Raw genomic sequence first — 22,869 nt, 5'->3', positions numbered from 1 at the left:
TTTAAAGTTAGTACTGAAACGTTTATGTACTCTATGCTTAATTGTTTTTCATACTGTATACATGAAATACGGAATTTTGAAAGAATTATTTGTATCTTTTGTATGCATGCAATAAGATACAATATGAATGCATTTCAATAAACCCGGCTTCAACACAGGTGTCGCCCTTGACTGCAATAAAGTTCCTTTCACTCATCTTTTTAACGTTACAATTTTATCAAATTCTAGAAGTATGTACTTAATCTAACGTGTATACACAATCTATCTTTATCGAGCCACAAATGAACTTTTACCACTCATACACGTGCTACGTATATTATATTCGTTTTAAAATCTGACTTCCTGGTGCAAAATAATGTGATCGATCGTTCTTTCCTAATAGATAAAAATTGGTGGGGCTGTGTCATTTTTGTTCTTAATTTGTCCTATATTTGTACTAATTTGTCATGAAATGTATGAAAACTAACTTGTTTCTTTTGAAGAGTTTATCTAGTTTCTTGTTTTCTTAAGTATATAATTTCTTGTTTGAATTTGAAAGAAATAAACTAAAAATATTTTGCTTTTTTCATTTTTATTTAGGAATTTAGAAACTGTATTGTTAACAAAGCCAATGCACATGTAGACTTATAACACCAGCAACAGTTTTCATTCTTTTTAATGACTGTATTCAAAGGGCATAATCATTAAATTACTAATATGTCCTTGATCAGTAGTAGTGATTCTTGAAGTTGCCTCTGACCATTACAATCTTCCTTTGTGCAGTATTACAGACCTTCTACATATAACCGATCCATTATGAAGAACATGTTTATTAATATTATAATAATATGCAATTTGTTTCTACGCCTGGGATCCTTATTATATAATTTAATTAATTTAACTAAAAAAGCTCATGAAATCATCATAACTTGTTAAAAATGTAAGTTTTTAGTAATGCTTTACGATACAAATACTGTCATCTCGTATCTGCAACAAATTCCATGTTTTGAAATAGAAAAAAAAATTATGTTAAATTTATACCAGAGCGTATCCGATTTCACAACCAGGCATATTTTTGTTATGTCAACTCGACTTTTTGAAATAGAAAATTACGTAAAACTTTCAATATTACATGACGGTGTTCGAAGACTTGTATAGTGCAGGAATTATGACAATCATTTTATTCCTATGGATAAATCATGCGTTGCCATTGGTTTTAAATCCATATATGATAATTCATTTTATCCGTATAACCTTCAATATTCTTGATAATGTTTGTATTGATAGTAATGGTTTAATACCTTGGAAGTATTTAATACATGCACATTTCAAACAATTAGATAACTCATTGAATATTGATGTACAAAGACAAAAACAAGCAAAGACACACACACAAATCCCGGTATGTTCAACATAGACACTGACTATGATTATTCGTGGACGTAGCAGTAATACAATTCCTTGAATGATTTTTCATTGAATTCGGAAACACCGAGAAATAATTATGTACTTTTTCAAGTATCATTAAAATTGCTGTTATTTTTTTAAAGAATTTCCCGAAAACCTAGTCAGTTCCTTTATGAACCCTTTTAAAACAACACATGATGTAGCACTATTAGCAATGAAAAATATAATATAAATTTTGACACGTGCTGTCTCAAAATCCCTTTTAGAAGATTAATTAAGCATACGGAAATTTGCTATAAGATTGGTACATTGGTAATTTACAGACACTTGTAGCAAGTCATTATGATTTAACACGAATACACATTCTGTATTTTGTATATTGACATACATACAAGATTGTCGTGTTATCAGAATTTAGGTATTATCGTAACTGTTGTCTTTTCTTACTCGCAGATCATCATAGTGGTGAGCTGTACGGTCTCTTGTTACACCTTCATAGTTTGATGAACCATCATAATTTGCTACTGAATTCATCTGCAGTCCTTGATCCGATTCCGACATTTTTTTTCTGTTAGAAGAAAGCACATGCACAAATTACAAAATTATGCTTATCTGAAAGCAAATAAGACGTACCTCACTAAGGTTGCAAATAATACTCAACAATTTCTTATCCTTAGAATGATTTCGTTTTTGGCAAATGAAGTTGTAAGGTAAATCATCCGATATAAGAGCAAACAGCTCCATCATCAAACGAAATAAGACGGTGTCGATGCTGAAACTGTCGTGACATTTCCACGTTATAATATTGAAAAACGGTCAAAGCACTACATAACGAACTTAAAAACAAATTTGTCTTATGAATATTAAACTATGTCAAATATCATTTAATATAGTTCAGAAAAGGTAGTCCTACTTACATTTTTCGAAGTTTCAGTATATAAAATATTCCAAAAGTAAGAAGAAACAACCAAAGAACACTTAACACACTTCCTATGATCACTGAAACTGTAAAATGAAAAACAACGTATTTATTAAGTTACCGTGTCGTCAAAAAAATTCTAATTGACATTTATTTTGAGCCACCTCACAACATACATTATTTAGAAAACAATCGTTTTTTTTTTTTTTTATCTCGTTGTGATCTTTATAATACGCTGACTGACGATATCAATAAATGTAAATAATAAAATATAAAAAAAATGAAAATGATTTACCATTGTTTTTAGTAGATGCACACTTGCAGGATGAAGATTCGGAATCGCCTGTGAGTAGAACAAAAGTATTTAAGAAAAAAGTTATACCATAGTGTCGACCCTTTAACGCATAGGAACTAAATTATTCACACAATTTGCCTTTTAAAAAGGTATGCAATGACTGATATTGACAAAAATACTCCACAGTGGTCAATTGTAGAGCTTTCAACGCTCGAATTCGCCTAATAGAAAAACAATAGGCGTCAAAATAGACTTTTTGAGCAACCGGTGAGTTGATATGTTTCAAATGTCTAAAGGCGTATGAAAATTATCCAAAAGGTGGAGAAAAATTGAAAATTTCTCTAGTTAAATGAAAAGATGACATTTCGAAAACAAAAAAGTAACACTTGACATTGATGATATATGATAAAAATTAACTGAAGTAACATTCCTGAAATATAGAGGAGGACGCATGTATCATCGAAATATTCACAATTTACGTCGGATTTTGTGACAACTGGTTTTTGATTTTTAAATTAGACAGGAAATCATATTTATTTTAAGACTACTAGAACAGTAAAAGTTATATTGAAATACGTTTTAGGACTGAAATATTTTGAATGCTTTTACAATAAATGTAAAACTTCTAAATTATCTCTTATAATCTCATCAAGTTTCCTTTACCCTTAACTCCACCTGCAAAAATGAGAAAAAAATGTCTGCAATAACACATACGTTTTCTTAACCCTATATATGGATAAAAGGTTTGATATTTAGTTGATATCAATTTCTTATTTGAATCGGCATGTCGTTGTAGAATGTTAAGGATTATTGGAATTGAAGTTCAAAAAGTTGTTTTTATTTCTATATTGACAAAGTAACACATATTTCAACAGGTCAAGACGACTAGAATTCTGACGATGTACTAAAGAATGTCATTACCAAATGCAAAACGAAACGTAATAGTTAGGTGACGACGTACTCATGTCATTTACTTGATCGGTTTGTCATATCGACGGGACATGAACGTTTCTTGTACATATAAAAATTGACCAAACATATAAATAAATAAATAAATAAATAAATAAAACTACCAAAAAATATTCGTTTCTTACAATTTTCATTTGTACTGGTCAATCGCAGTCATTATAGCTGTAAACACGAAATAATTCATATGTATGTTCATATACGCGCATGGATCATAGGAGGACATGCATTTCTTTAATTACATGTACGAACCAATTATGATTTTCTCTGTTGCTGAAAAAACAAAAGGTTCTACAGTAGATGTGACGATTAGTATACACGTATATACTCCAGACTGGCTTCGTTCAGTATCAGTAATTACTAATGATATTCCAGCGGATATTCTTCCATCAGGTGTTATCCATCGGTAGCTTCTATTTTGAAATTTCAATGAGAAACAGGTCAGATTTATTTTAGATGTTCCTTCTGCATATATTGACTGGTCTGGTACTTTTGTAATTGTAAGTGTTTTGTCTGCATATAAAAAAGACGTAGGTATAAAACTAATATAGATAGAAACTAGAAACGTGTTAACGCGTTATTAATCAACGAACGGAATCCTTAAAAAATCGCGACATGAAGTTTCTTTTTCGACTTTCTGCAAACTTCATTTTGATTTGACCATACATTTCGTTTTTGGAGTATAAAGAACCATTGCACATGAAGGAGAAACATATTCAGTTGTATTGCTTATCCTAGGTATATGATAAAATAAAACTTTGAATTCTTTTTTTAATTGAATCTAATACATCGAAACTTTATCTTTAAGTTAAAACACACCTTTGAAATAAATGATTTTTGTCGTGTGTCTCTTGTATACCACTTTACCAATAGTATTGCTAACATCACATCTGTATATACCGTTGTATTTAACACTAGTCAATGATATGTTTTGAGTGTTGGCGTAAAACTCCCATACGTCTGACTGACTTGAGTTTGTTTTTCGATACCATGTATACTCAGGTAAAGGGTTTCCTGTTGCACTACAACTCAGCATTAAAACTGGAACACTGTCCTCGTTTTGAAAAACTGTTATGACTGGAGTTCGAACTTGATCTGACAATTGATAAAAGTAACGCTCAAAACATTTGTACATACTAGTACTAAGTGGAATTACTAGCAATGTGTTCAGACCTAAACTGCTTTATATATAGATACAGACGTCTCAGAATATGAAGACTTCATTCATTATACTGCTCCATCGGGTTATTTTCGATACAGGGTTGATAGCGTAAATATCAAACTTGCTTTGCAAATGTCATATGTTCAAAATTATTGTTCAGATGTGTGTATTTGCATGTTACACTCTCCACAGTACTAATTGTTACAAAAAAGGACTTTGGAAACTTTCAAAAATTCATTTTCAAGGATTCGGACATTATCTGAGAAGGTTATCGGAAGCACCTAGAGTGCGTTGTGACGTCAACTAGTTGCTTTTCAGAGTTTCCTCTATTGATATCAGCAAATAAATAAATAAATAGATATTTAAAAAAAATGCATGGAAATGTACAAATAATTTCAGAATGTACATCACGTAGTGGGATTGAATAGAAGATGTATTCATATTTTGTGTCGACATAACATTTGATCAACCTTTTGTCATAATTTTGAAACACATTTTATCTGTATAATTTGTTATTATTCATTTGAATTCATTTACAGAATCTTGTTACATTCGCTTAAAAGACAATCTTTTCAGCTTTCTCAGTCTAAGATACGACTATTACAATTCGGCTACTCTGGAACAACCTATCAGGAAAATACGTAATATGAAAAACGTCTAGCATAAACCACTGTTAATCATTAATTAAAATAGATCTTCCGCCAAATGAATTATCAAAACAAAGAAATTTCACTTGAACTGTTTACCCTAATGATTTATAATACTGTGCATGATTTAAGCTTTCGCTTTGAAATGAATGGGAACTCCGTCACTAGACATTTTTATTCTTATAAAAAATTATTATTTAGACCATTGAATAAGCAGTTTAATTGTCAAGAAATGTCTTTGACCGTCTGACAATTCTAGCCTTGTTTCAAGAAATTAACGATATTTAAAAAAAAACAACAAACAAACACATAAAAATAATAAAAGAATAATTTGTATATTGAAAAATACAACAACGTTTCACTAAATTGTAGCAAGCAACGATGTGCAATTTATAAAAGACATTTGCAAACTTGAATATTGGTAGTAACATTTTAGGGTGAAATATTCAAAAATATATCGATAACAGTTTATGCATAGCCAATATGAAAAAGTTGTTAGATAGATACATGTACGATCTTAAATTTACAAAAATAAATCAACATGGCACGAGCTCTTATCATGAATATTCGTTTGAGCGGACGAACCGGGTTTTGAGTCATAAGATAGATCAGATTGTTGAACTGGATTCAACTAAATTTTACTTTTGTCCAGTCCTTTTTATGTAAGGCAGGTTTCCTATAGATATGTGTGATCTGTGTATGCTTTGAAATTACTAGGTAAGTACATGAGTCACCCATGAAGACAATTAATAATCTGAAATACACTAAGCAGTAATGGTTCCTTGTGTTCTCATAAGCAAGAAACTTTTGGCTTTTCCCCCAAAGAGATATTGTATAAAAATCAAGTTCGATGTAGGTAATTTCTGGCAGTAAAGGAATACTTTAATAAACCAATGAAATATTCTAATAATTTTTGTCTTCCATGAAAACATGTTCATTTCTAATTGTTGTACATATTTCAAAAATGACAAAACTAGTCAGAAAAAAGTATGATTCTTGAATTTATGCAACACGTTAAAGACCAGTGCTGCCCCCACCCCAAAAAAAAATCCGAGGGGATAGTAATTAAGCCAGCAAGGAGATGTGGGAGGGACTTATCTGAATGTGTGTGTTATCATGATATTAGTAGCACTCTGCATGCTAGATAGTAAACAAACACATGTGTTTCTATACCTTGTAATAATCCAATTATAACACAGACTTGTAGTTAATACAATAAACAAACATCCTTTGAATCAAATCTTATAAATAAAACAAATGAAGACATCTATGATTGAGATTTAGAACAAGCTAGCAATATGTCTGTTCCAGATATTGAGCCTGTAATCATATGTTAAATTTTTATAATGTTTCTTTCCTTTTTGTGAAGTTGATGCATTTGGATAACTTGATTCTTGATTTCCAAACTGAAGTGTAATTTCTGTCTACATTTTCATTCCAATGGCAAACGGCAAGAATGGAAATTATATTCGTCATTTCCAAAACAATTTTTGTTTGTCCTGAAATATGTTCATAACATTGTTAAAGTTGTCTACATAAAATGTGTCTTCAGCCAAAATGTAGTCCTCAGGATGCTGATATATGGTGAAACGGCGAATAACAGAATCTAACATCTTTTTTGCTTTTTTAATTTGTAATCACAATCATGGAAGGCTCATAGTTATTGTCTGTCTGACAGCGAGATGAATCGTGGCAACTTTGAGGATCTGGGAATCAGACTTGCAATGACGAACAGCCGAGTTAATGTGGGTTGCTATTGGTTCCACTTTATCACTGACTTAGGAAATCCATGTAATTTCTTTGGAACAGTTTGTTCCATTTGAAATTTTAGCTACTGCCTGTTTTACAGCTTTGACAGCATGCCATTAGTCATTTTGATTTGTTGTAAAATTTGTATCCCTCTCAAATTAATTAATTGATAAATTTCTATCATGTAAATGAATTTTGATGGGAACATCCTTTTCAGCTAAATGTCATAAATTATATTAGTCCCTATACGTGTCATGTCGTTGCGGAACTTTGTCATGAGTTTTAGTTACATCAATGCCGTCCATTATTTTATGGGTTTTTTCACCGAGAGCCACGACAGACGTGTTCTTTTAATTTTTTTTCACCATCATGTCCATGAATTTCTAGCCTAAAATTTGGAGGACGTTCCATCTTTTCAGAAGCCATCATAGAAATGATAGAAGAAAGATAATACATGGACCTAAATTGGGTGACATACGGGGTAGACAGTATGACATATACGTAATTAAAGGAGAATGGATATTAAACCATGTATATGATGCACATTTTGTAATTTTTTTGTTTGCATTTTTTTACAACTAAAATTTAAAGAAATTTCAAACCTAGGTTCAATGCATAAAATAATTATCTAATTATTCCATAGATACTTATAATTGATAATCCCACTTTAGCCCCGCACTATGTAAACAGTCTTGCCATGACCTGCAGTGTAACGAAATTCTTATCTGTATACACATATGACCAACAATGCCGTAATATAATACATCAAGTAAGTATTGATAATGGAAACATCACAGAATAAAAGAGTTACATTTAAATTGAATAATCTTCAACTGGAAACTGTGAAAAGTTTATTTGACCATAACAACTGGAACATAAATATTGTTTCTGAACATGCTGAATCAGCTTTATTTGAAACAGGCGGGAATTCAGTTGACAACAAAGTTCAGGAACAATCTACAAAAACAGATAATTCTGGTATGCTGAATGATTTAGATGAAAGTGACATTGGCTTTATTATCGAACAGAATCAGTCCCAAGCCGAATGTTCCTACTGTTTCTGTAAGGCATGTATCACAAGTGAACATTACAGACAGATGTGATGGCATGTAGGAACAGAAGCACTTCACCAACGAAATTCCTGTTTAAGCAAGGAACACTACAAAAGACTTTGGACAATGTTGTTACATCGTGGTGCCTGGAACGTTAACAGATACTTAAAAATGAAAGCATATGCAATGGCCAAATATAATAGGACTAAGAAATATGATAGACATAAAATGGATATCATGCCAAAATGTGTTGTCAATCTTGTGAGGCACTGGTCTCCTAATCTGGGTGGATTTCCTTATATGGGTCATATGTGGGGATAATTAAGACTCACTTGACAATTTAAGACATATACAGAAAAGTGAATACATATTTATTGATTCATTGTGCAGTTGTTCAATTTTGGAGGGAAACACGTTGTTGTCAAGTTTGAACAAGCTTTGAATTTTGCAACAATAACTTAAGTGTTAATATAATCAATAATTAGTGTTTGGAAATGAATAATTTACACAAAACGTTTGTTCTATGAATTGCAAAGAAAGCTTCAAAGGTTAGAACATGCATGTTTTGATTTGTGCATGGCAACAATAACTTCCTGTGTAAACAAAAACATTGATGGTATACGCCCACTATCAATCAAACAGAATTTCAAATTAAAATATTTGCTTTCCCCACTAACTTTTGAGTCACTTTTTACATTATTGAGCCTCTATATTAATTTTTTTATACTTAATTGCTTTCTTGAAACATGTGACCATGTACCAAACAAAATCAATTTTTCAAATTTACTGTTATTTTATTTAATTTTTTTTTAAAAAAAGGTCTCTGATGTCAAGGTGGCCAGGAAAATTGAATTGCCAGCATTTCTTTCATTGGCTGCTATTTATACCCAGACCCTGGCCTTTAAATATGTACATATGATCAACTAGATTTAATGTTATCGCTAAAAACTGTTGAGTATCTGAGTAGTTTCGAGTTTAAACATTGCATTTTCGGGGATTTTTGCAATTCACAGGTATAATTCTTGATTTCATTGCAATACAACATTGTATTTATGTGCAGCATAAAATAAATTAGAAAATCAAAGGTTAATTTCACCCTCCTATAGATTACAACTCTGCCATTAACTAATGTTGCTAAATTTTGGTTTTAAAAGATAGCACATATTGTGTTTGTTTTTAAGAAAATGAATTAAAGTGCAATGTGCTACAAGTTTATGTGTGATACGAATAGGTTTACATAAACGTTTTTAAACATGTTATTGATTAATATATACTAAAGTAATAATAAACGTCGTACTTCTTTTGCTAGCATATCATATAGACTACCTTAACATTTGATATATGTTAACGTTTTAAACTTGCCCGTGTAGTATAATCTGTATAAAGATTTTCTTGTTCTCAACCAACTTGTCGTTCATTATTTAATAGCGATATCGAAGAAATATATCGCAGTATAGTAAATTTGTTTAGTTACATCTACTGGAGAGTTCCAATGAACTCACCGTGAACACAGGGTGTGGGCGATTTGTTAACTTACTTTGCAAGTTTCATGAAGAGTATGGTTACTTAAAATAGCAAATCGAAAAAAAAATCGTCAATTGGGGAAGCAAATAAGTCATCAGTCGCTGTAAATGGTAATATACTTTTGAAGATACCCGTTCTGGAAATTTGGTCAAACCTGTACCATATCCGCAGCATTATCATTATAAAAATGAAAAAAAAAACAGAAACAATGTACTAAAGTAACATATTCATATTAAGAAATACCCTCAACAATAAAGATATCACTCAAAAAATGATTGAAAGAGTAATAAGGGAACAATGATTCTAGCGGAAATCAAAAGAATGCAACTAAGAGACAAAGACCAGACACTGGAAACAGACACACACTACCAAGAACACAAAGTAACTAATAATACATACAATTTAACATCAATAAATGAGTAACTCGCACTATAATAAATACTAGGAGCATGGACCAAGGGTATCGGCAGGGTAAGCGTCCTCTGCTTTTCTAGAAAAAACACGCCGAGTAGCTCATAAAGTCAAGTCTATAGTAGACGAAATTAAAGGGAAAACTATGACACGTTGAACAAATCGGTTTTCATGGTTGCCGAAGGAAACACCTAAACGATCTACAAGTTCATTATGACGACCATACAACTTCTGTAGTGATGGCTTTAAACTTATAGCAACATAACCCTGTTCCAGACTCCTAATTGTAAGTCTATCGCGATACGAAAAGTCTGCGTAGTTACAGCAAGCTCTGGCATAACGTTTGAGTTTTGATATGAGAACTCCATACGCAGGTGCTGAAGGAATATTGTCACATATGAAAGAAAAGTTGACAATTCGGAATGAAAAGTCAGCACGTTTGTCGTAAAGTTTGGTCAATAGTTTTCCATTACCATCGATCTCTAATTGTTGGTCAATGTTCAAATGTTTTCAAATGACTTAAATCTTTTAAACAATAAAAGAGGGCGTCAACGACTCACCGAATTTCGAAAGATGTTCTCCACCTACAAAATCCCTTTCAGGGCGATAAAGTGATTTCACATGGTACTAGGTCATGAAAATATTGTGCAACTTTTAATACTTCTGCTGGTGGAAACAACCTAGAGTCCAACGCCCTGTTATCGAAGAAATGTTTACATCACGCTCCAATTTTAAAGAAATTATATATATATATATATATATATATATATATATATATATATATATATATATATATAGAAAGGTCTGAAAAATTCCCAACGATGTTAGAAATGTCAAATTTGCGATGCAAATTTATGGTCGTTCAATCCGCGGGACTCGAACTCGAACCGCTGTGACATCTACAGTAACACCGCCTGCACAAAGTCCAGCGCCCTAGACCACTCGGCCAGCTAGGCTATATAAAAATTTAGCTTTCGCTGGCCGGGTCATTCCCCTCGTAAAATTAATCTAGGGCTGTAACTTGGTACACGATGTATGGTAGTACGGGACAGTTCATCTAGGTGTTATTATGTAGGATAGAGGATTAAATTAATGATGCATGTCACAACAAATCAATATTATCCAAACGTCTCAGAATATGACGACCCTATTCGCTACATTGCTCCATCGGATAAATTGATACAGGGAAGATATGTAAACGTATAGAAAGGTCTGAAATATTCCCAACGATGTTAGAACTGTCAAATTTGCGATGCAAATTTTGGGTCGTTCCCACTGCGGGACTCGAACTCGTACCGCTGGAACAGCTATGGCAACACCGCCTGCACAAATTGTATAATATTGATTTGTTGTGACATGTTCTCGGTTATATAAAGATTCCATTCGTTAAAATCCGAAACACTGTTACATGTATAAGTAAATTGAACCAAGTGTTATGTGTAAACACCATTTGATGTTGCCAAGGGACTTCACCATCTACAAACGGGTTGTTGACATTTGGGAATGAAAACACATCCCTTTCATCGTAAATTTTTGTACTAAATTTATCATTTTCGGTACGAATACTAAAATCAAGTAACAGACATTCTTTATTATCAATATTTGCTTTATTCAATAATAATTCTTTAGATATATATCTTCAGTATAAATATTGAAGTCATCGCTGTTTAGAGCCAAAATATAACCATATGATAAGACATGTGATTTTTTGTTTTATGAGGTTCCGTTGAAGTGTAGAATATAAAATAAAATCTTTGAACAAATTCGAAAGATTCCACATGGACATACGGGTCATGAAGTACTTAAAGGGAGTTTTTAACACTCCATAAAGTTAATTCCACTCTAGCATAAGCTTTTGTAACAAGAAAATTATAATCACATTTTAAGGGTATTGAGTACAATAATTAGTCTCAAAGAAAATCTAGTTTTAGAGCAATAACCTGAAGAGTCATACATATACTTTTTTCGGCTCAAGTTTTATTAACAATAAGTATGTGCATTTGCATTACTTATGATATATAAATGAAGTAAGGGAATATAAATGCCTTTAATATATTGTTTGTCTTCTTTAAGTATATAAATGAGCAAAAAGCACACGGAATGGACACGGTACACGGAATGCACACGAAACACGGAAGACGGTACAATATATACAGAATATCGGGAATGATGATTGATTCAAGAAGAGTATGTGCTGGCTTCCCAAACTTACTTTACAAATCACCTTATAAATATAGATTCATTTCCTCTTCAGGTTATTTCTACAGACGTTTTATGGTCGTTATCATGGATCATTATGGTGTATCCATCAGCACCATGAAAACTGATTTATTAAACGGGTCATAATTTTCCTTCCCTCGTTTGTCTACACTGGACTTGACTTTTTATGAGCAACTCGACGGGTGTTTCTAGAAAAGCAGAGGACGTTTACCCTACCGGTGCACTTTGTCCATGATCCCAGTTTTTAGTGGAGTACGAGTTGCTCATTTACCTTTGTTACTTTGTATGTATGATTTTAGTTACTTTATGTTCTTTGTTGTGTATGTCTGTTTTCCATGTCTAGTCTTTGTCCCTGGATTACATTCTGTTGATTACCGCTATAACCTTGGTTCCCTTGATTACTCTTGCATAGATTTCGGTATATATTACCATGTTATTACCGGAAAAAGTTTTATTTCCCGCAGGCTTTGTTCTATTATAATTTTTTTTTATTAATGAATGGAATTATAAAGACTTTAGTAATAGTACTGGCATTCAAATCGTAGATTAATAATCATCAGGTTTTGCATTATTTAATAAATTTATTCAATGATTTACTAATTAAAAAAAACAATTAGAGCTTATAGCAATGGCCTTTTTTTTAATACACTACATGATTCAATAATCACTTTGATACCCATAAACTGTGCAGTAATTGAATTTACAATCGACCACAGGGGTACCGCAACAGGTGTCGCCGGACGAGATTATGCAATCCGGCCTTAACTGGTAAGTTTCAAATTTGTGACGCTGATTACTTAAAAATGGATTACAGTCACCAACATTTAAATGAAAAAAACAACAAAAAACAAAAACAAAAACAAAAAACAAAAAACAATAAAAAAAGACAAACAAAAAAAAAAAAAAAAAAAAAAGAAAAGAAAACAGAAGCAAGATAGGGAAGTGTGGTCATTCAGTGGCATAATTACTGTAGAAGGTGTGTTAATATCAGTTTCATGTCATTCTTTCCAACAGAAGCTGAGAGATATGTTACGAAAATAGTGACGAAATCCTACGGTCAACAGGATGTAGACCATAGCCATGGTAAAAAAAAAGATAAACACACGACCAAACTTTCGTGAAACAGGAATGCTATATTCAAAATTATGAAGAAACTAGTCTTATTAGGATCGAAATAAATCAAATACTCGCATGTTCCGTCCATAAATGGTAAAAAATAACAGTGTCAGATGGAAAAAATCTTAATACTAGTAGATATTCGTATATGACATTCATCATAATAATAGTGGTTACATGTACATACAAATATGAAAAAGCTTTTTGTTATTTAGACAAAATTTGTTATACCTTTTAATCAGAGTCAATGATCCTGGAAATCATACGTTGAACAAATTTTATGGTGCCGATGGATAGACCGTAACGATTCACGAGTTTATGATAGTAGTGATGTAGTGATGTAGTGACGACTGTAAACTTACATCAATATTACCCTGCTCCAGAAGCCTAATTGTAAGAAGTTTAGCGCGATACAATAAGTCTGCGTAGTTACGGCAAGATCTGGCATAACGTATGAGTTGTGAACTCCATACGCAGATGCTGAAGGAATGTTGCCACAGAGTAAAGGAAAGTTGAATTTTGAATGAAATTTTATCACATTTGTCGTAAAGTTTAGTCAATAGTTTTACTAAACCATCGCTATGTCAGTGTAGGTCAAGGTATGAGGCTGGCCTCACAGTGTCTGTAGTATCCTCAAGTTCTTTGGGATAGATGTGATGTATCAAATCCTCGAAATAGCAGTGTTTAACGATAATGCGTAATTTATATAGCGGAAACTGAGATTAAAGGATCTAGCTAATCGATATTCTTTCATTCGGATCAGATCAGCTATAAAGTCAGCTTCATAAGAGTGAAGGAATAGGTCAGCAAGTCGAAGAGCACAGCTTGTTCCCATTGGATTGCCGACCGTTTGTTGAAAAACGCGTCTTCCACACTGGACAAATATTCTGTCGATAAAAAATTCCAGAATTTTGAACACATCTTTTTTTGTACTTTTTGAAAAATGAGTTTTGATTTTGTTTTTGTTTTTGACAAAGTAAGAGGAATCTCTACCAAGAGCTATATATTTGTATCTAGGTGTACCATCTTTTTTGGAAAACAACGATGTATAATGTTTTTTAAGTCGGGATTTATACTGAGTATGGGAAAAAAGGTATACAGTTTTGAAACTCATAGATCATAATGTTATTATATTCTGATAATAATCTTTAATTGAGGGTCTCCAGAAGATCTTTTGAATTTTTCAAGATCCAAATTGAATTAATACCATTACAGGAGTAGCAAGTGTTGTTGTAAGACTGGAGTCCCTCTTTGACAGCTGCGAGTATAGAAATTAAAAATTTTGAAAAAGGTTTGTGATACATTTATAAGAACCAGCTATGTACAGTTATTTGTATGGCTTCTTGTGGAGTTAAGGAAACTTTTTGGAGTTTTTGGTAGAGAGGCCAAAGAGGATAGCACAGATTTATGGTTTTCCACTATATTTTCTTTGGAGACCGAGTGACAGTTTAGGTTTTATTACTGCTATTATTTTCTACGTCTACCTATGATCATAAACATTGGATATAACACGTTTTGCAGACACAAACAATGTTGTTTTGGTGTTTGTCTGCTGGTACAACAACATATTTATCAAGTATAGTAGACAATGTTTGTGCTACATCGGGGTCTTTTAAACTGATTGACCTACTTAAAACTTTCATTCGTTTCAAAATGAAAGACTTCGTGGCCTTTACCCACTTTGACATATAATCAATGTCTTCTTGTTCTTGTTTTATCCATTTTCTTGTGTAGTCCTCCACGGCATCCATAAGAACTATAAAGTTATAATTCCAATTTATGGAGCGTGCTTCACGATACCTGGGACCTTTAGAAAGGAGCTTTTTAAGAGATTTGTTTTCGATGATGCTTTAATCTCCCGTAACCGCGTGACCGGAAGGACCATATTTGAATGGAGAGTTTTTGCAAGAACAGTCAGGTGGTTTAGCCTGGAAGTCCTCAATCTTGATGTTCTGCAATTTCCTTTTATATGTGAAAATTTTAGATGCAATAGGTGAAGTATAGGAATATAATCGGTATCGTTTTGTCCTTGAAATATGGAGGAATTTTGTTGGTTACGTTTTAGTGATGGAGGATATTAGCCAAATTTATTGCATCTTTACATCTGTTGACAAACGGTAGTGGAAGAAATAATCGTTTTTCTTCATTCTGACCTCTTCACCACCTGGTTTAAAGAGTCTGTGGAAACCAGTATCCAACATGATGGCAACAAGTCTGTAAAATAATGAGTTAGGTTCAGAAACAGGAGTGTCAAGACTTGTTTTGTAAATAGATTGTAGTAGAGTGAGAGGTATAGAATAAAGATTAGTTCGAATGTGATGAAGTCCAAAAAGTTTTGTATGAAAGGAAGACCATCTATGGGGACATCTTGTATCTTAGGTGACGTATAGTGGCGATTGCAATGATTCTTTTTCCGTCTTGGACTTTTGTCAAATAAATTCATCACATTTATTCTAGTGTTATATTGGCTTGAAAGGTTTCCTATACATTTGATGTTATCATTGCACCCGTAAGGTATTACATTTTCTAGTCTGCGTATCCAGTATTCTTCTTTGTCTACGATGCTTCTTGTGAGTTTCTGAACGATCATATTTTGGTAAAATTTTAGAATAACAATAGGCAATTATAATTTGAACTGTTTCATATTTTGGACTGCTGAACACAATTTTATTATACTTCTCTAGAATCTAGTGACTGGGATTAAACACAGTTTGGTTAAAAGTTGGTAACGTCCATTGTTTAAAAAAAATGTAATCAGGTTTGAAATCGTAGTATTGTTATTTCGATATTTCCGTCTATTGTGATTTACTCTGCGTCCATAAGACCTCTTGTTTTGCAGTGGTTTAGTCGACACTATTCCGAAAATATCGACCGAATAAGTACTGAGATGATACCAATTGTCATGATATAGCCGTAATGACCATAAGGGTAAACTGTTTGTAACTTCGGTATTCATTCCAACTCAAACACTCTACGGGATGGCTGAATTCGGAATGGGTTTTATTAACTACCTACTAAGGTTGACCAGTTTGATATTTAGTGTCATGATTGTGCTTTGCACAATGCTTGTAAATGACACTTTTGAATTTTGTTGGTCTCGGTCTTTTAAAATGATACAGAAGCTCCTGTGTACGTTTAGATAGGTATCGATCGGTTTTACTCACATACTGAATGCCATATCCTGGTTTCTTCATGTAAGTAAGCAGATGAAATGGTTAGTCTATCAGGTGATATCAGAATAAAATTTCAAAGAAAAAATGCACCTTCAAATATTGGTCGCTACCGTGCTATTTGAGGAAAAACGTGGACAAGTTAATCATTTGTTGGCATGATATTTATTGATAGAAGGGTACTCACGAGTTGGGTTTTTGAAAGTATTTGTAATAGGAGTGTTTTTAGAAGGTCGATTTTGGAGATTGAAACTTGAGGGTACCTTATAAATAGGATTAGTAATTGTTTTTGTCCTTACGTAATTCCATTTTGTTTCACGTTAGTCGTGGTAAGAGTAAAACAAGACATTCAGAAAATGACTGAAGCGAGTAAAATACTATGACATAGCATGGGGCTGAAAGATAAAATGGAAAATCAGTTAGGCCTAAAAACGGATGTTAAAGAAATTCTCCCTCGGACGTGCACTCCAATAACTGAATAAATTATTAGAGCATACACCTTTAGCAAAAACTGCGGTTAACTTTAGCACGCTTACTTAACTTCCGTTGGAATATAAAAGTGTAAAATAAAGTTGTGATTACCATATCTGAATATACATTTGTATGTAGATCATTGAAATTTGAGGATGCATTGGCTTAATTGTTTTTGGTATTTTTTTTAAATGGGCTGTTAAAGGTCTTTACATAATAAAAATAAGAACAAATACAAACAAAGAATATTACATGAATGGAGCGAAGAAGGACGTTATTATGGTAATAGTTCTTGTTCATTGTTGGTCAGGTAATTCTCCTATATTGCCAACAACAAAGGAGAGAAAGGCACTATAATTTTCGGAAATACATCCGGACAATTTCTTGTCTTGAGACGAACTAAATGACATTCAGTACATTATAAATCATATTGTTTACTAGATCACCACCCAGACTTCGTCTCGGGCAATATTCCTCCTTCATGTTGTAGTTATTATACAACACTATCAAAGCACTTTCTGAGTCTACTCTGCATAAATATCACTCCACAAAAAGAGACTATAGTCCTTCGAAAAGCACCAGATTTAAACGTGTTTACTGAGCTATTCATTCTTAGGGGATAGATAAAAATATGACAATAACCACAAGTGAATTGTAAATAAAAAGCTACGTACAGACAGGGCCAGTAAGAAAAAGAGAGAATAGTCAATTCTGATTTCGCGTTTAGAATTAGCTTTCCTTCTTTTTGATATTTTTCAATAATTACCTTTATAATGTTGAAATAATGTATGGGTTTTGCAAACATTTTGCTAAATAATAATAATAATTATAATAATAATAATAATAATAATAATAATAGATAAAATTAAATAAAATAATAGTTTATACTTTACAAAACTCAAAATACATAAAGTTTAGTTTTTCTATTCTGGTAATTTCATTAAATATAAGAAATATAAAGACAAATGTACGAAAAAAAATAATGGGCGGCAATAAAAAAAAAATAAAATCCCAGTCCGAATGATACGTTTTTTGCCAATACCAAAGGAAAAGTTCGCATTTAAATTTAACTCGATTTTCAGTCTAATGCATAAAAGGTGCACTTTGTAAAGGCATGACGCTCATAGCAATTCAATTTTGAAAGATATAGAAAACAGTTAGACCATAGTTTGTGTAATATTTCTATGTTAACTGTTGTCAGTACCGCTTTACTAAACAAACGATCCCTATCGGCACGTCCGTTCGTTTGTCACCATTGAATGGGAATCACTTAGATAAATAACGTATCCGACAATACATTTACAACTACATTTTAAAAAAATAAAAAAGAATGACGAAGAAGGCGATTACACTGCAACATATGATTATATCCATAATAATAATAAACCATTTATTAATATCAAATTACTTCTTTTGTCAGATTTTTTAGGAGTATACAACAAAATTATAATAAACAAATGTCTTGGAATCATATTTTCATATCCTCAATATTCCGGAAATATTAAAATTGATATTAAGAATATGCTACCATTCCAAACAAATTCTACATGATTTCTGCAGCCAAAATGTTTCTTGTTTCTGTCATGTTAAATCTCTTCCGCAAAATCATAATTGTAAAAAGTCTGACCAGATTAAATCGGACCAAACAAAATGACCGGTGAAGTGAGGGTATGCTTCTTAGGAAGTATTTCAAATTTCACCGGCTAGTAATATTTTCAATTAATATAAAAAGACAAATCTGTTCCTGAAAAAGTGCAGAATTAGTCTTGATATTTGCTTTTAGTTTTCTTGTTTCCTTGAGATATCTGTTGCATAATTCGTATTATAATTATATGTTGAGTAACGGGTAAAAAAAGTGAACTAAATATGTTATCAACGTTTAAACTAAAACATATTGATTTGATATTTCCCAGTTTGACATTGGCGGAGAATTAATAATTATAAAGAAAACAATAATGAAACAATATACTTACATAGAATGTTAATTTGTTTTTCAATATATATTTGATCACCATTGAACCAATCCACTGAACATCGGAAAACTGCTTTATTGTGTTTTTGAGTCAAGTTAGTTTCAAATGAAATATTTTGATTATATGTACAATTATCTGTTTTCGTGTTCAATGGGTTAGACAAGAGACTGAGGATATTATTAGTTCCATCAGTTTGCGTCATCGTGACAGTTAAGTTTCGAGGTGGGTCCCCAACATCTCCGGTACAAGAAACAGCAATATCATGACATGTAAGATATTTCCCATCCACTACGATGAAACATCCATCTTCAGTATTTTCAATATATGGGTCATTCATTTGGTCGTGACGAAAAAATGCTAAACTTGATGGACGGGATGGTACAGCTGAAAAAAATATGTGCAGTGCAATTTGTTAAATGAAGGAAGGATTTTATTATATTATTCTACGTCCCTAAGCAAGATACAAAAAATCTAATCAAGAGCATCACAATTAAACATTGCCCCTGCAATGGAAGTTAAACAGTAATCAAAAGAACCAACATTCTAGCGGAAATCTAAAAACAAAAATTGTAATCCTGGGATAAAGACCAGACATGGAAAACAGACAAACACAAACATAAAATCCCAGTCCGAACGTTGGAGTCCGGGTTGCTCATTTGCTTATGTTACTTTGTATGTACTATTTTGGTTAGTTGTGTGTGTCTGTTTTTCATTTCTGGTCTTTGTCTCTGGATTACATTCTTTTGATTTCCGCTTGGGGAAGACAGTTGTGATCATATACTCACATGTTTGTTTCTAACACGTTAGTGTTTACACATTTTTTTGGTAAAACCATTATCTGATTAATTATTTCGTGCTCAAATGTCAAGGACAAAAGAAGGGGACCGTTATGTAAAGAAACATCAAGTGTGCATTTTGAATACATTGAAATTTCAAAAAGTGGCAAAATCAGACAATTGTAGCAATACGTCATATTTTAAATTGAGTTTTGCTTCCGAAAAATTAAAAAAAAACATACATACATAAACACAAACATTCACTCACGAACGCACGCATGTACTAAGGATCATGTTAATGAAAACAACATATTTTAATAAACACTATGGTTTAAAGAAAGTACTATGACAGTATGACGCCAATATCCTTTGATATGCTCCAATAGAGTATCCAATATCTTGTATCATGTGTGGAACTTCATAATAAAGCTAGCAACAAGTCAAAACTATATGACAATGGATGAGTTGAAAGAATATTTGGTGGAATAAACATTATAGTAATTGTTACTATTTTCTATAGTTTTGTAGATAGTTTGTTGTTAATCAGAACAGAGAACGCTTCTCATAGTTGGCTCTGTTCTTTGGCAAAAAGATATATAGATTTTTTTACAAAGACGATGGAGAAAACAATTATGTATATACATGTATAATTTATGATATCACTTTCACATACATCGCAAAGATATCCAAATCTTACATTTACAGATATAATAAAGTACGGTGGATAGTTTGTACTTGTGTCGAAAACTGCTGTAAAAAATCATGATACATTAATTTCCCTTTCTTCTAGCATATGAAATATTCACGTATCTTCTTATAGACAATTTGGAATATTTAGATCTGAGTTATGCCTCTTTCTATATACTTCTATAATTAACTATTAAGATGCAGTTAAGTGTTAATCTATGTATAAGAGATTCAAACAATTCTTACTATCCAAAGGCTCCATTGATTAATGTAGGCATATGCATGTAAATTAAATGAAATGGATTTAAAGAACTTCAGTTACGTCTCCCCCTAAAATGTTAACTACCGTATCAAAACAACTTTTTGCAAGATTTAAGTGTGGTATAGCATGCTGCCCATATACCGGGATCAAACCTGCAATCTTCCATGTTTTGCCAAAAAAAAAAAAAACAAAAACAAAAAACAAAAGATGGAAGTTGAATATTAACAACATTTTAAGACGTCTTTTTTTTCTCTGTATTAATTAAGTACAAGTGTGACAATATTTCCTTGAAGTTGGTTAGTTTAAATTTCCAGGAAACAGTTTAGAAAACTGATGACAAGAAATATATCCCTTTGAATACGGGATAAACAACAAAACAAAATTATTGTGTTTATTCTTTAAGTAGTTACAACCGCAATCTTATCGATATATCAATATCATGTTTATATGTTTTCAGGAAAAATTTACAAGAAAAATTACTCGAACATTGTGATGATTTCACGGCGATAATTCTGTAAGTCACTTCGAGAAGGGGATTGTTGTATGTAGAAACAACATCAAGTGTGCCTTTTGATGACATTATAATTTCAAAAAAGGGGCAATCATTTCAGATTTATTTAAATTGGGTTTTGTTCCCTTATTTTATAAGTTATTCTTTTTAAATCTTACCTGTAACACTGATATTTGAAATGTCAGAGTTTGCATATCCAGGATCTGATGATGAGTCTTGAGGTACATACTTAACATGACATCGGTAGGATCGATTATCCACACACAACAACTTCATGAAATGAATCCGGGTTCCATTGGCATCATTAGTTATATTATTGAATGTTATTCGATCTTTAAGGAACTCCCACTTATGATTTATATATGCGTTTCTGTTAACAACAAAAGAAATCATGTTCTCAAATTCGGTTCCATTTAATGTCTGTACAAACACCTGGTTGAAAAAATCGACATTTTCTCTACTGTAATGACATTCTAAATAAGTTCCGTTTGTTCCTGCTGTTGCTGTTATGTGTTTATTTATTGTCACAGTTATACCTTCAGCGACTGAAAAAAATATCATAAACGAAAAATTAAAAAAACACATACATATATAAACACACACATTCACTCACGAACGCACGCATGTACTAAGGATCAAAGTTATTGAAAACAACATAATTTAATAATTGATTTACTCATGGAACATGATTTTCCATCATTTGATGAACTTAAAGAACAAGTATGTTTTGATATCCAATTACTTACAATACTATCCTTTCATGCATGCCAAACCATAACATTGTAGAAAATACTATTTTGAAAATAGATGCACGTGAAATGTAATTAAACATGAATATGTTGATACATTAAAAAGCCAACCGAAATACTGCAAATATTTTATCAAATAAACAAGAACACTTTCAGTATTGCTCAAAACACTAGAATACACTATTTTCAATATAAATTGACCCATCGAGTCTTGGGTACGAAAGCTTTCCTTAATACATATGGTCTAATAGAAACGGAGTTATGGTAATGAAACAGAAAAAAAGTTATAAAAGTTTTATGATGTATGTACAACAAAAATAACAGTTTTTTTTTATTTTGTGAAATATAATATTGGTATTATCTGTCTGTCACAAATGCCTACGACGTACAAAACGAACAGGAAGAAGATTGAATGAAAGGCAATGTGCACCATATGAATACAAAGGCATAGTGATTGAAACAACAATAAACACACAATTAAGATCAACTACAGAAAAAAGACTACAAAATCTAAACAAAACCAAAACAAAGAACAAGTGCAAAAGAAAACAACGTCTAAAACCTCTCGTTATTAAATATTGAAATAAAACCTCATTACCATAAAAACAAATCCTTGCAAAAATAATTACAAGATTTTAAACAAATTATTACTACATGTTTACATAAACTTACTTACACATCAAGAAGTAATTCCAAATTAAAATATCGAGTAGTGATAAACAGCGTGTCATTTTAAGACGGAAGTTGATTTTGTGTTGTTAACAGTTCTTGTGAACTTCGTTTAAATAAGCACATAGTACATGCTGGCTTTTTATTCGCAGGT

The 22,869-nt window shown here is 32.0% G+C and overlaps 2 protein-coding genes across 7 annotated transcripts in view; one reads left to right on the top strand and one right to left on the bottom strand.

Moving 5' to 3' along the window:
* Positions 1–554: 554 nt before the first annotated feature.
* On the bottom strand, positions 555–22,865 carry LOC148620356 (uncharacterized). Of its 6 annotated transcripts, none has more exons than XM_088581162.1 (8): positions 22,723–22,865; positions 21,456–21,842; positions 19,062–19,445; positions 4,386–4,661; positions 3,819–4,079; positions 2,601–2,648; positions 2,304–2,391; positions 555–1,954 (listed from the first exon to the last, which is right to left on the bottom strand). In XM_088581162.1, exons 1-8 carry the CDS (start codon positions 22,775–22,777, stop codon positions 1,801–1,803), a joined length of 1,653 nt encoding a protein of 550 aa, XP_088437288.1. In that variant the 5' UTR covers positions 22,778–22,865; the 3' UTR covers positions 555–1,800. The 6 variants fall into 6 exon arrangements, 5 of the variants coding, with proteins under 5 accessions (XP_088437288.1, XP_088437291.1, XP_088437290.1 ...); XM_088581165.1 differs by having other exon boundaries at positions 22,719–22,860; XM_088581164.1 differs by lacking the exon at positions 2,304–2,391.
* Positions 22,732–22,869, top strand: part of LOC148620353 (uncharacterized) — a 150,330-nt gene continuing 150,192 nt past the window's right edge. Inside the window, exon 1 of the mRNA XM_088581153.1 lies at positions 22,732–22,867. The gene's annotated coding sequence lies outside the window, so the exon portion shown is untranslated. The remainder of the gene's footprint in view (positions 22,868–22,869) is intronic.

The sequence above is a fragment of the Perna viridis genome, chromosome 4 (genome assembly GCF_037379345.1).
Source record: "Perna viridis isolate PV_CMFRI_1.1 ecotype Kerala chromosome 4, ASM3737934v1, whole genome shotgun sequence".
Classification (NCBI taxonomy): Eukaryota; Metazoa; Mollusca; class Bivalvia; order Mytilida; family Mytilidae; genus Perna; species Perna viridis.
This window is presented reverse-complemented; position numbering and strand designations above follow the sequence as displayed.

Bases quoted from the DNA above. Each gene is read 5' to 3' on its own strand.
- LOC148620356 (XM_088581162.1), bottom strand. From the start codon at position 22,777: ATGACACGCTGTTTATCACTACTCGATATTTTAATTTGGAATTACTTC. The intron at 4,080-4,385 runs GTGTGTTTTAAC...TTTTATATGCAG, and splicing joins AAAAATCATTTATTTCAAAG to ACAAAACACTTACAATTACA. The intron at 2,392-2,600 runs GTAAATCATTTT...TTCATTTTACAG, and splicing joins TGCATCTACTAAAAACAATG to TTTCAGTGATCATAGGAAGT.